This window comes from Lithobates pipiens, unplaced genomic scaffold (genome assembly GCF_037356315.1).
Source record: "Lithobates pipiens isolate NorthernLeopardFrog02 unplaced genomic scaffold, aLitPip1_a1.2 Scaffold_18, whole genome shotgun sequence".
Taxonomy (NCBI): domain Eukaryota; kingdom Metazoa; phylum Chordata; class Amphibia; order Anura; family Ranidae; genus Lithobates; species Lithobates pipiens.
Window position 1 is genome coordinate 478,029,640 of NW_027507758.1, and position 14,426 is coordinate 478,044,065.

At 41.9% G+C, this 14,426-nt stretch overlaps 1 protein-coding gene across 1 annotated transcript in view; it reads right to left on the reverse strand.

Moving 5' to 3' along the window:
* The window catches only part of KLHL6 (kelch like family member 6), a 109,226-nt gene that overhangs the window by 7,775 nt on the left and 87,025 nt on the right, over positions 1–14,426 (reverse strand). Inside the window, exon 6 of the mRNA XM_077488370.1 lies at positions 2,346–2,559. Coding sequence (XP_077344496.1) covers positions 2,346–2,559 — 214 coding nt within the window. The remainder of the gene's footprint in view (positions 1–2,345; positions 2,560–14,426) is intronic.

The window sequence follows — 14,426 nt, forward strand, 5'->3', positions numbered from 1 at the left end:
AGGATGGGGCTGCAATTCTGCATTGGATGTCACAGACCTGGCTAGGATGTTGCCTGACAGTGGTATCTGAATTACAAACCATTTGGCCGGTGAAATTGTACATGTATGTATGTAATAGCTAATAAAATGTCCAATATTTTTCAAATGTATATCTGATATGCATAATATGCATAATTCATGTATGTTGTTTCATATACCTTATAGACCTCCTTCTCTCTAGCTCCTACGTCACTCCCTCTCATGCTCGCCTCCAGGACTTTTCCTGAGCCTCTCCCATCCTATGGAACTCCCTACCCCAATCCGATTAAATCTCCTACTATGTTTAATTTTAGACGACCCCTGAAAACCCTTCTTGTCAGAGAAGCCTATTCTGCCCCCACCTAACAACAGTACTTTTATTTTCTCCATCAGTTCACCACCCCACAGCTATTAGCTTTTGTATCCCTTGACCCCCCCCCCCCTAGATTTTAAGCTCTAACAAATAGGGCCCTCTGATTCTTCCTATATTGAATTGTATTGTAACTGTACTGTCTACCCTAATGTTGTAAAGTGCTGTGCAAACTTTTGGCGCTATATAAATTCTTTAGAATAATAATATACAGTTAGGTCCATATATATTTGGACACATTTTTCGTTTTTTTCCGGTATTTACCAAAACATATTCAAGCTATAGTTATATATATAATGATAGATATGGGCTGAAAGTGCACACTCTCAGGTTTTAATTTGAGGGTATGTACATCCAAATGGGAGGAAGGTTTAGGAATTACAGCTCTTAAGACTAGCGATCCTCCCTTTTTCAAGGGACCAAAAGTAATTAGACAATCGAATCAAAAGCTGCTTCATGGCCTACTTTCCTGAGCTACTTCTTGGTTATTTCTTCATCAATTAAGCAGGTAAAAGGTCTGGAGTTGATTCTAAGTGTGGTATTTGCATTTGGAATCTGTTGCCGTGAACCTACATTATGCATTCAAAGGAGCTGTCTATGCAAGTGAAACAGTTCATTGTAAGGCTTCAAAAACGAAACAAATCCATCAGAGAGATAGCAGCAACATTTGGAGTGGCCAAATCAACAGTATGGTACATTCTGAGGAAAGAAGTACGCGCTGGTGAGCTCAGAAACAATAAAAGGCCTGGATGGTCACGGAAGAGTGACAGTGGTGGATGATCCCAGGATCCTCTCTATGGTAAAGAAAAACCCATTCACAACATCCAGACTAGTGAAGGACACTCTCCAGGAGGGGGGCGTATCATTGTCAAAATCTACAATCAAAAGAAGACTTCACAAGAGCAAATAGAGAGGGTTCACCCCAAGCTGCAAACCATTCACAAGCCTGAAGAATAGAAAAGCCAGATTAGACTTTGCCAAAAAAACATCTAAAAAAACAGACCAGTTCTGGAAAAGCATTCTTTGGATGGATGAAACTGAGATTAATCTGTACCAGAATGACGGGAAGAAAAAAATGTGGAGAGGGCTTGGAACAGCTCATAATCCAAAGCACACAACATCATCTGTAAAAAAAATGGTGGAGGCAGTGTGATGGCATGGGCATGCATGACTTCCAGTGGCACTGGTCATTGGTGTTTATTGATGATGTGACAGAAGGCAGAAACAGCCAGATTAATTCTACAGTGTTTAGAGATATACTGTTAGCCCAGATTCAGTCAAATGCAGTAAAGTTGATTGGATGGCACTTCACATTACAGATGGACAATTATCCCAAACACACTGCAAAAGCAACCCAGGAGTTTTTAAAGGAAAAGAAGTGGAATATTCTGCAATGGCCGAGTCAATCACTTGATCTCAACCCAATTGAGCATGCATTTCACTTGCTGAAGGCAAAACTAAAGGCAGAAAAATCCACATAGAACAACTGAAGACAGTTGCAGTTGGGGCCTGGCAAAGCATCAGAAAGGAGGAAATCTAGTCTTTGGTAATGTCCATGGGTTCCAGACTTCAGGAAATCATTGCCAGGAAAGGATTCTCAACAAAATATTAAAAAGGAACATATTATTTATGATTATATTAATTTTTCCAATTACATTTTGCCCCTGAAAATGGGGGACTGTGTATAAAAATGGTTGCAGTTCCTAAAATGTGTACTTGATATTGATGTTCAACCCCTTGAATTAAAGCTGAAAGTCTGCACTTCAAATTCATTTGGATTGTTTAATTTAATTCTGGTGGCATACAGAGCCAAAAGTATGAAAAAAATTGTGCCTGTGTCCAAATATATATGGACCTAACTATATATATATATATATATATATATATATATATATATATATACACATACATACACACATATACAGTAAAATGCTCACATATACAGTAAAATACTCACCAACCACATAGATGTGGTCATGGAAGCTTACAGCGTTGATACATTTTGCCTCTACGGGCATAGGTGCTTTTAAGCTCCACTTGTTGGTAGATGGGTCATAACACTGCGTTTTATCTGTAGCTAGCTTTCCATTGGGTCCACCGCCAATTACATAAAGCTTGCTCTTATGGCTGGCTGCAGCAAACGAACTTACACTCATTATTAAAGGTGCTGTCTGTAAAAACAGAAAAAGAATAGATTTTGTGTACACATCAGTTCAGTGAAATATCAGTTATGAGCAGTGGCACAGAAAAATATTATTTTTACTTTGCTGAGAATGTGAGAAATAGGGCCGGTTCACACAGCGAGGCGCGGCGAGGCGTCTCCGACTTGCCTCGCCGCGACCTGCGGGGACCTCAGCGGCGACTTGCAGAGGACTTCTGTATAGAAGTCAATGCAAGTCGCCCCCGAAGTCACCCAGAAGTAGTACAGGAACCTTTTTTCTGAGTCGGAGCGACTCGAGTCGCTCCTCTCAGAACGGTTCCATTGTACAGAACGGGGGCGACTTGCGGGAGCGAGGCGAGGCGAGCCGTGTCGCCTCGCATCGCCTCGCTGTGTGAACCGGCCCATAGTGTTATCTACTGGAACATTTGTTTAAAAATAGTACATTTTGGTGATACATGTGATAGTAATTGCACTGCTTTACTGCAGTATTTTATGTGCTTGGCATCTGCAGACAGAATAAATAAGAAATGCTATATAACATTTCACATTGTTCACACCCTATTATCATACAGTAGGTTACAGCTCACTTTTTTCATAAAGAACATGAATAAAATTACACAAAAGTACAAAGAAAACTGGGGCATAGTTAGTTACAACAACGTGGTTACTGTTTATACATCAAGACATTGTGGTGGAATTACTAAACATATTTTGCGACTTGCACATTGCTGTTTCCTGGTGATAATACATTGCTGATTTTAAAATAGTTTTTTTTTTTTCTAGTACTTGAGGGCCCAGTTGTGCATCTGGATTGTCATCATTATCATTGACCCAACCTAAAACAGTAATGTGTTTGTTTAAATCAGCCATCCTCTATTCCTAATATACATGCCACTAGTCTCAGTTTGCACTGGTTAAAAAATGTCAACATACAATTAAGCAGTTGTATTTAGCTGGCAGTCATATATAGTATCTCACAAAAGTGAGTACACCCCTCACATTTTTGTAAATATTTTATTATATCTTTTCATGTGACAACACTGAAGAAATTACACTTTGCTACAATGTAAAGTAGTGTGTGCATGGCTTGTGTAACAATGTAAATTTGCTGTCCCCTCAAAATAACTCAACACACAGCCATTAATGTCTAAACTGCTGGCAACAAAAGTGAGTATACCCCTAAGAAAATTTCCAAATTGGGCCCATAGTGTCAATATTTTGTGTGGCCACCATTATTTTCCAGCACTGCCTTAATTTTCTTGGACATGGAGTTCACCAGAGCTTCACAGGTTGCCACTGGAGTCCTCTTCCACTCCTCCATCACAAAGCTAGTGGATGTTAGATACCTTGCGCTCCTCCACCTTAAGTTTGAGGATGCCCCACCTATGCTCAATAGGGTTTAAGTCTGGAGACATGCTTGACCAGTCCATCACCTTTACCCTCAGCTTCATTAGCAAGGCAGTGGTCATCTTGGAGGTGTGTTTGGGGTCATTATCATGTTGGAATACTACTCTGCGGCTTAGTCTCAGAAGGGAGAGGATCATGCTCTGCTTCAGTATGTCACAGTATATGTTGGCATTCATGGTTCCCTCAATGAACGGTAGCTCCCCAGTGCCAGCAGCACTCATGCAGCCCCAGACCATAACACTTCCACCACTATGCTTGACTGTAGGCAAGACACACTTGTCTTTGTACTCCTCACCTGGTTGCCGCCACACAGGCTTGACACCATCTGAGCCAAATAAATTTATCTTGGTCTCATCAGACCACAGGACACGGTTCCAGTAATCCATGTCCTCAGTCTGCTTGCCTTCAGCAAACTGTATGTGTGTGGGCTTTCTTGTGCATCTTTAGAATATTCTTCCTTCTGCCTGGGCCACTAATGCGAATTTACAGCGGGTTTGATGTGGTTAGGAACACACAGATTCACAGGTCATGTAAAAAGCATAGTATTCCATGGCTTTGGTTCATCTATGCATTGCGAATTTGGTGCGAGAAAAAAAAGGGTCCTGTGCGTGTTCACTGCAGGTGCGATGTGAATTCCTATGGTGCAGTGTGAGTTTTATCTTTATAGGTTTCAAATGAACTTGCATTAAACTCGTAGCACACAGTTCATATCGCCGCAAATTGTTCACTGTCTGCCTCCTGAAATTTGCGGTAAAATCACAGTAAATTTGTGGTAAATTCGCACCTATGCACCTCAAAACGTAAGGCAAATTTGCACCTCACACAGGACAAAAAATTGATCAAATTTGCACTACTTTACATCACAGTAGTGTGAACCTAGGTTCTGGGATGACAGCCATGCAGACCAATTTGATGCAGTTTGTGGCATATGGTCTAAGCACTGGCAGGCTGACCCCCCGCCCCTTCAACCTCTGCAATAATGCTGGCAGCACTCATACATCTATTTCCCAAACACAACCTCTGGATATGATGCTGAGCACATGCACTCAACTTCTTTGGTTGACCATGGTGAGGCCTGTTCTGAGTGGAACCTGTCTTGTTAAACCACTGTATGGTCTTGACCACCATGCTGCAGCTCAGTTTCAGGGTCTTGGCAATCTTCTTATAACCTAGACCATCTTTATGTAGAGCAACAGATCCTCAGAGAGTTCTTTGCCATGAGGTGCTATGTTGAACGTTCAGTGACCAGTAGGAGAGATTGAGAGTGATAACACCAAGCTTTAACACACCTGCCCCCCATTCACACCTGAGACCTTGTAACATTAACAAGGGACATGACAATGGGGAAGGAAAATGGCTAATTGGGCCCAATTTGGACATTTGCACTTAGGGGTGTACTCACTTTTGTTGTCAGCGGTTTAGACATTAATGGCTGCGTGTTGAGTTATTTTGAGGGGACAGCAAATTTACACTGTTATACAAGCTGTACACTCACTACTTTACATTGTAGCAAAGTGTAGTTTCTTCAGTGATGGCACATGAAAAGGTATAATAAAATATTTACAAAAATGTGAGGGGTGTACACACTTTAGTGAGACACTGTACCTCTGGGTCTTTGCATTATTGCCTGACCTCATGCCTGTAAACCAGCTATTGGCCTTGCAATCTCACAGCAACATTTATTTTGTATCTCTTTTTTAATCCTGTTATTTTCTGACTAGGGCAAGTGAAATGATCTAATTGCTAGGCACGGGTAGAGTGCAGCACAGTCACCACCAATCAGTATAATCCTGCACCCCAGCAATTGGGTTTCTTCCATATTGCTTGGCATTATAAGCAAATGTTTGAAACTGTTGATCAATTTGCCCGTTTGAAAAAAGGGGAAGAAAAGCTTCCAAGAACGCCACAACTGCAGGACACTAAGGTTGAATTAAACAAATTTTATTAAAAAAATAGCACCATAAGTATGAAAAACAACAGCAATTCCAGTGTAAAACTTCCAAAGCAACATTAACAGGCTGTAAGGACTTCCAGTTATTTATGGACTGCCACACATATTATTTGATTATAGAGCAGCTCTGGGAATACTTAACCTGCATAATTGCATCAACATTTAACCAGCAACCAGATATATACTCTCCTTCTGGTATAATTGAAATCCGGGACTGCCTTGGAAATGTGATAGTGATAAAATAAGTTTTGCAACGTTTACTATTATTATTATTTTCCAATCCCTGAAGTTATTAGTGTGACTGGTTGAATGCATGCATGCGCAGCTGCGATCCCTCTTTTAATGACAGAGTTGTCTTTTCAATGTTTACTTTTTAAGGTTTACACCGGAATTGCTATTCTTTTTCATATTTATGGTGCTTTTTCTATAATAAAATGTATTGAATTCAACCGTAGTGTCCCACAGTTGTTCCCCCCCCCTTTTTTCATATATTTTTTTGGGTCACGTGGACTGCACCATGTGGTGATTACTGCATGATGAAAGGTTGATAACACATATATAAGTGAGCTACACTGGTAACAGTTAATAGCGGTAGATCGAAGCATTGCAAATATTTTTCAATTTTCCAGTTTGTGATTAAAGTGCTTAAAAGTTTTTTTTGCCTTGTCCACTTGCCTCCTGGGCACTTTCACCACCACCCTCCTTCCCAGGCCAATTTTCAGCTTTCAGCGCTGTCACAATTTGAATGACAATTGTGTGGTCATACTACACTGTACCCATATGAAATTTTTATAATTTTATTCATAAAAATAGAGCTTTCTTTTGGTGGTATTTAATCACCACTGGGTTTTTTATTTTTTCTAAATAAATGAAAAGTCTGAACATTAAAAAAAATAAAAATAAAAGATTTTCATAGTTTATTATAACATTTAGCAAACAGGTGCACTGACGAAGCTGATGGGCACTAATGAGGTGGCACTGAAGGTAATGCCGAAAACCAGCCTGTGTTTACATCGTAATCAGCTGTGATTGGACACAGTTGATCACATGGTAAAGGGCCGCTGTGATTGGCCCTTTACCCTTATTTGTCCTACGGACACAGTTGATCACAGCTGTAGGTGCGATCACAGAAGGACATCATATGACGGCTTCCCAAAACTGGACGAATGCAGTTGTCATGTAAGGAAACCTCCCACACGGCGCTTGAGCACTTTCGTCATACACCGCTTCCTTCATTATGCTTCATTATGCTTAGATATACATCCCATAATACTTTGCTCACAAGGCAGACACAAACAATAGAACAATGGAATACAACCACACCCCAAATGACCCAGCAAAGAGTCCCCAACAGTATGAGACAATATACAATATATATATATATATATATATATATATATACACACACATACACATATATACACACATACACACACACACATATATATATATATATATATATATATATATATATACACAACATTCCAGTGTGGTTGTACAGTGAGTGTGATTAGTACAGATCAGACTGGGGTTCTTGGTCACCCTGTGTCCTTAATAGACACAGGGTAACTTACAAATAGGAGGGACTGGGGGAGCTGGACAAGAAACTGCCATTGCTCTCCAAGGTAAGATGGGTTACATAAGCCCCCCGCACATCTCCCCTTTTTAGCAAAAGACTAACACAAGAGAATACATCAGACGGCTGACTCCGAGGTCAGTCAATAGTTCCAGTCCAATGCCGGTATCCACACAGTACCCCAAATAAATTGTCCCAAACAGAGCATTACTCACCCAGCCAACCTCGGCCTCTCTCAGAGAACATACCCGCTGCTGGGGAGAGGTGCGGACTAGCCCTTCTCCCTGGAGTCCTTTCAGCCACTGGAAAGAAGACAGGGTGGCTGGGCTCACTTCATCATTGAGGTTCACTTGGTTGTTCTTCCTCAGCAGAAAAGTCAAATAAATTACAAGTCTCTGGAATTTCTGAAAATCCAGGACATAGGAATAGAAATAAAGCATTACCGGATCTACTGATTACCAACAATACAGACCTGATCACAGATGTAGAAATATGGGGAAATTTAGGTAGCAGCAATCACAGGGCAATTGGCTTCAGTAAAAATCTCACAAATAGGAAACATAAGGGGAATACAAAGACACTGAATTTCAAAAGAGCTAAATTCCCTAAACTACAAACCTTGCTAGAAGGCATAAATTGAGATAAAATCTTAGGAACAAACAACACTGAGGAGAGATGGGTTTGCTTTAAGAGAATATTAAATAAGGGCATTAGCCAATGCATCCCATGAGGATGAAAACATGAACCTGAAATCCCAAGAAATTCTTTAAGTATATAAACAGTAAAAAAGGGAGGGCAGACCATATTGGCTCCATAAAGAATGAGGAAGGACATCTGGTTACAAAGGATGGGGAGATGGCGAAGGTATTGAATTTATTCTTATTATTGAACTTATTCTTCTCCTCAGTTTTCACGAGGGAATCGGGGGGGCTTCAGTAACCAAAACTGCAGTGTTTATCCTCATGACACATCACAGGAAGCACCTCCATGTTTAACAGAGGACATAATTAAAATTAGACTTGTGAAACTTGACATTAATAATCATCGGAACCAGATGGCTTGCACCCGAGAGTACTTAGGGAACTCAATCAAGTAATTGCCAGACCATTGTTCCTAATTTTTACCGTCAGTCTACTGACTGGAATGGTACCAGCTGATTGGAGAAAAGCAAATGTAGCACCAATATTTAAAAAGGGCCCAAAATACAACATTCCAGTGTGGTTGTACAGTGAGTCCGATTAGTACAGATCAGCCTGGAGTTCTCGGTCAAGCTTTGCCCCTAATAGACACAGGATAACTTACACATAGGAGAGGCCAGGGTAGCTGGACAAGCAGCTTCCAGTGCTCTCCAAGGTAAGCTGGGTTCCACAAGTCCCCCACCCAAAGGGACTCCCGTCACAGATAACCTCCCAGAACTGGACGAATGTAGTTGTCATTTGGCTATTGTGCGTTCAGCAAGCGGTTCATGCATTACCATACATAAAAGTAAAAAACCCTTCAATAGCAGCTCCCCCAAAACCTCCCCTAAACACTTACCTGAGTCCATTCTTGATCCAGCGCTCTCCCGTCTTCCACACTTTTACTGGTCTAACAGGCCTTGCTGATAGCAGTGGGAGCCATTAGCTTATGCTACTGTCAATCAAATCCTGTGAGGAAGGAGTGGGGAATGGGTCTGAACTGTGATGTGTGTCTCTCTAGACGCGCACAGCCCAGCTCAGAAGCGAGCCTGCATGAGTGCCCCCATAGCAAGCAGCTTGCTATTGTGGCACTTGAAGAAGAGGAGGAGAAAAGAGTGACAGTGGGGGACCCCAGAAAAGGAGGCAAGTATAATATATTTTTCATTTTAGGAAAAAAAACATTTGGTTTAGAACTGTTTTAATTAGACTGGAAGCTGCATGCTTAAAATGAAGAGCTTTAGTGAACCTTTCATATCCAGTTAATATGAGGCAAATTAAGGGTCATTGTCTGATAGGAGCTCTTCTAGAAAACTGTTTATAGATAAAAGTTCAATGTATCAGTGAGCGTGGATTTAAAAATGATCTGATGGATTAAAGTGGTAGTGAACTAATGTCTGACATTTTTACCTACAGGTAAGCTTATAAAAAAAAGCGTACCTGTAGGTAAAAATGAATATTTCTTAAATGCTCACCGTTTAGGAGATATTTCAGTGAGCAGCAGCTGGTGACGTCGCTGGCGCATGCCCTCTGAAGGAAAGTCATACCTGTGCCGTCCCTTCAGAGCTCTGTGTCATAAATTGTGACTCCCGTGCACATGCACAGTAGTGACATCATCGTGGCTCGGCCAGTCAGATGGTCTGAGCCCACAAATCCGCACCGCTTGAGGGCTTAGTTTTAAGGTAAGTAATTTATAATGTGCTAGTATGCGATGTATACTAGCACATTATAACATTGCCTTGCAGGGGGAAATCTTTTTATTTTTTCTCAAAACTTTACTACCACTTTAATGTTTGCATTGTCTTGCTGGTCTTAACAAACAGATTTGCATGAAGTGGCGATTCAAGTAGCCAGAGAACCAGATTTGGTGCCACTGTTGCAAGCTATTCTTAGATAACTTCTATTGGATGTTACACAGCATGCAATCCGCTTGGCAAAAATAATTGGCGACCGATAATCAAGCACTGGAATTGGGATTTCACACTTTCTTTAAAAATAAATACATAGGTGCAGCCAGTAGTATATTTAGATTTTGTGCTGCCCTAGGCCTGACTAAACTGCACACCCTAATTTAAATATGGCCCACCTCTTCCTGTCAAGGCCACACCCCTTGCTGTTTAAGACAATATCCATTTTCAAGTGGGGACACTAGTTCTGGGAGCCGGGCAATGGATTCTCTTAATTTGCATAGATTTCCTCTCATTTCCTGTTTGGCTATGGGGCAGGAAGTGAAGGGAAATCTCTGCAATGGGACAGGGATGGTAAAAAATAAACTATAACCCTCCCTTACTCTACCCAAAATGAAAAGTAAAGTGTTGCCTATAGTTCTACTTTAAGCACAAATTTCTAATAATTTTATGGAAAGGACTAATGCCACGTACACACAATCGGAATTTCGGCCAGCAAAAGAACGATGAGAGCTTTTCATCGGAAAATGTGACCGTGTGTAGGCTGCATCGGAATTTGAGAGCATGTTCTCAATTTTCCCGAAAGAAAATTTTTTTATCATAAATTCGGATTGTGTGTATGCAATTCCGATGCACAAAAACCCACGCTACTGGCTATTGGACTTCCTTTTTCCAGTCCCGTCATACATGTTGTACGTCACCGCGTTCTAAACGATCGGAATTTGGTGTGACCATGTGTAGCCAAGACAGCTTGAGCAGAATTCCATCTGGAAAACCATCAGACCTTTTTGCGACCATAATTTCGATCGTGTGTACGTGGCATTAGAAGATATAACCATGCCAATGGCGCAGCAGAAAACATATAGCACAGTGAGGAAGGTTTGTGGTCCAGGATGAGAGGACAGTCAAAATTAGAAGCGGCGCCCCCCCCCCCCCCTCCACTGTTGTGGAATTATAGCCGCCCGCATACCAGAAGCAGTGAGGATGCTTTATGGGGGCACGAGACTAATTTGACTCTCAGCCCAGTCCGCAGTGTAGTGCAAGACGGCGAGGACTCTTTCCATGCTGCCCCCCTGCAAAGTGCTGCCCTAGGCCAGGGCTTTTTGTCGGCCTAGGCCAGGATACAGCGTTGGGTGCAGCACATTTAGCAGTCAATAGGTTGTAAGATTGATATTAAGGAAAAAAAAATCAGTATATTCAGTATAACTGCTTGGTTTAAATGTTAATGGCTCAGTTACATCAAAGTGGCGCAGATGACAATTACAGTTTGTTTGCTGTAACCCAGCAGCAAAAGATATGCAGAGGCCTTTGGATGACTGTAATGTTATATACCCAAGTCACTCAGACGTGAACAGTAAACAGCGCCAGTGATAATCAAAGGACCTATAAAACCAATATGCGTGCTGATATCATTACATAATATTGTACATGTTCTTCATGTTCAGAACAATATGCTAATGTCTCTAGTTTACCAAAGCACTTATTTGTACATCCTGTATCTGACATGTTTTTTTTGGCCATTGTGTCTTTTTTGACATGGTTAAGGAAAGCTTGTTAAAAAATGTTCAGTGTAAACTGTACAACCGTCACACACATGTTAGGGGAAATCTCAGACTAGTGTTTTTACATTAAGCAAACATTTACTAAATTGCAGCTTACCAATTCTTAAATGTAATAGCTATATCGGTTTCCTTTTTTAGGCTTTCTTTCTTCTGCAGTATATTAATCTGGTGATCCAACCAGTAAGTCTGTTTTTCAACAGAAAAGCTCTCTTGGAGTTACAGGTATGAGACGGACCAGTGTGTTCTCTTGGGGGGGGGGGGCAGTCCCCTGTCATAATACAATAGCTCAGCAGGGAGATCACTGTACTAACATCGGATAGTTAGTACATCAAGCTCCTCCTGAGCTCCTCAGTTTTTTTTGTTCATCCTGCTGGGCTGAACAAAAAAAAAACTGATAGTGTGTACCAGCTTTTAGAAAGTGTTTTAGTTTAGTGACTACATATAACATCAGCTGTGCACAGGCCTGCATAAGCTTTTCTCCCTTTCATAATGTATCTGTGTAGGTCATGGCAATATACCAAAAAATGATCATATGATGTTTTAGTTAACCATTTTAAGACTGTAATGTTAAACCGCCTTCCTCACTAGGCCATTTTTAAGTTTTCACCACTGTAATACTTTGACTGTCAATTACTTGGTGATGAAACACTGTACCAAAATGAATTTTATATAATTTTATTTTTTAGACAGACAGAGCTTTCATTTGATGGTATTTAATCACCACTGGGTTTTATTTATGCTTAAGCTCATGAGAACCGGGACACAAACTGACTACCCTTGTCTGAGACAATCACCTTGGGTAGCCCATGTAAGTGAAAGATCTCCAGAGCAAAAATGGAAGCCAGTTCCTTAGAAGTGGGCAACTTCCTAAGTGGAATACAATGGGACATTTTCAAGAGCCGGTCAACCACCATAAGGATAACTGTGTTGCCCTGGGAGTAGGGTAACTCCACAATGAAATCCATAGACAGGTTGGTCCAGGGCCTCTCTCCATTGGGTATTGTAGGAGGCCATTGTAGGGGGCCCACTGGAAGGTGTCATGGAGCCTTAGCCCTTGTACACGCGATCGGAGATTCTGTCGGAATGTATTCCGACTGTGTGTAGTATGCATCGGACTGTTTCCGTCGGAATATCCGTCGGACCAAATTTTCCAACTTGCTGGAAATATTTTCCGACAAACTGCTCCGATCGGACATACTCGGATCATGTGTAGAGAATTCCGATCGGACAAAGTGCCACGCATGCTCAGATCAAATTCCTACATCAAAGCTATTGGCTACTAGCCTGAACGTAGTCCCATCGTAACGAAATAACATCATCATGTTCCAAACGATCGGATTTTCCAACAACTTTGTCCGACTGTGTGTATGCAACAGTTTCGGACAAGATCCGTCGGACAAAATCCGACGGACAAAATCCGACGGATTTGGTTGTCGGAATCTCCAACCGTGTGTACAAGGGCTATCTCTGAGCACACACAGAACAGGCAGCTATGAAGGTGCTTACATCAGCACGTAGACTGTAGAGGTCTCCCGTCAAGAGCCTCAGTGGCAAGTGGAGTGTTATGCAGCTGCAGTGGAATTGAGTGCTTCGATACAAAGTCAGCATCAATGCCTGCAGCCCCAGAGTCGATTAGAGCCTGTATCTCGATGGACGACACAGCCCAAGAAAGGGCAATCAGGGGCTAATCCTTCTGGATAACTGGGGACGAAACAACGCCACCTAAGATCTTTCCGTGACAAGATCTCAAGGTTCATGTGCTCCCTGTACGGGTAGGACAAGACTTCAAAACGGGACCTGCGTGGCCACAATAAAGGCATGCAAAGAGATGCATGAAGCCCAAGTGCATGGGTTCATCTTCATAGATCGACTTGGTACCAGGAGGCATGGGAGGTAAGGGAGGTAAGGGTGGGACTGCAAAGTTTGAAGACAAATGTACAGGAGGCTTCAGCACGCGCTCCTTAAAAGGAAGTCTTTCTCTGGAGTCGATGAGGATGGCAAAAGTAATCAACTTCTCCAGCTCAGTGGGTATATTTCGGGCTGCTATCTCATCCTTGATGGTATCCGAGAGGCCATGAGAAAAAGCAGCCACAAGGGCCTCATTGTTCCAAGTAATCTCTGCTGCCAGAGTACGGAATTCAATGGCGTAATCGGCAACAGCTCCCGTACCCTGTTTGATGGACATAAGGGAATTGGCAGCAGAAGTGGAGCGTGCCGGAACGTCAAATACCCTTTTAAAAGAAGCCACAAACTCCGGGTAACTCAAGACAATAGGTTTTTGCGTCTCCCATAGAGGGTTTGCCCAGGCCAAGGCTCTCTCAGAAAGCAAGGATATCACAAAACCTACTTTGCTTTTGTCCGTGTGAAACGCCTGGGGCAACATCTCAAAGTATATCTCTCAAAGCCACTTTCATCAAATCATTCTCTGCAGCTATTACCTTTTGTACCACCCCCTCCCTTTAGAATGTAAGCTCTACGAGCAGGGCCCTCCTGTACCTTTTGTATTGAACTGTACTGTAATTGTGTTTCCCCCCTATACATTGTAAAGCGCTGCGTAAATTGTTGGCACTATATAAATCGTGTATAATAATAATAATAATATCTCAACCTGGTTGAGAAACCCTCTGCATTGGACTGGATTGCCCCCAAATTGATGGGGAAGCAGAGCGGAACCAGACATACTCTTATAGAGGTAATACTTGAGGCGGGTGCCTGCACAGAGACTGGAGCAGCAGCAGGGACTGCCTGCAACTCAGGTTTTACTGGAGCAGCCACAGTGGGAGATTCCAGATTCCAGGTG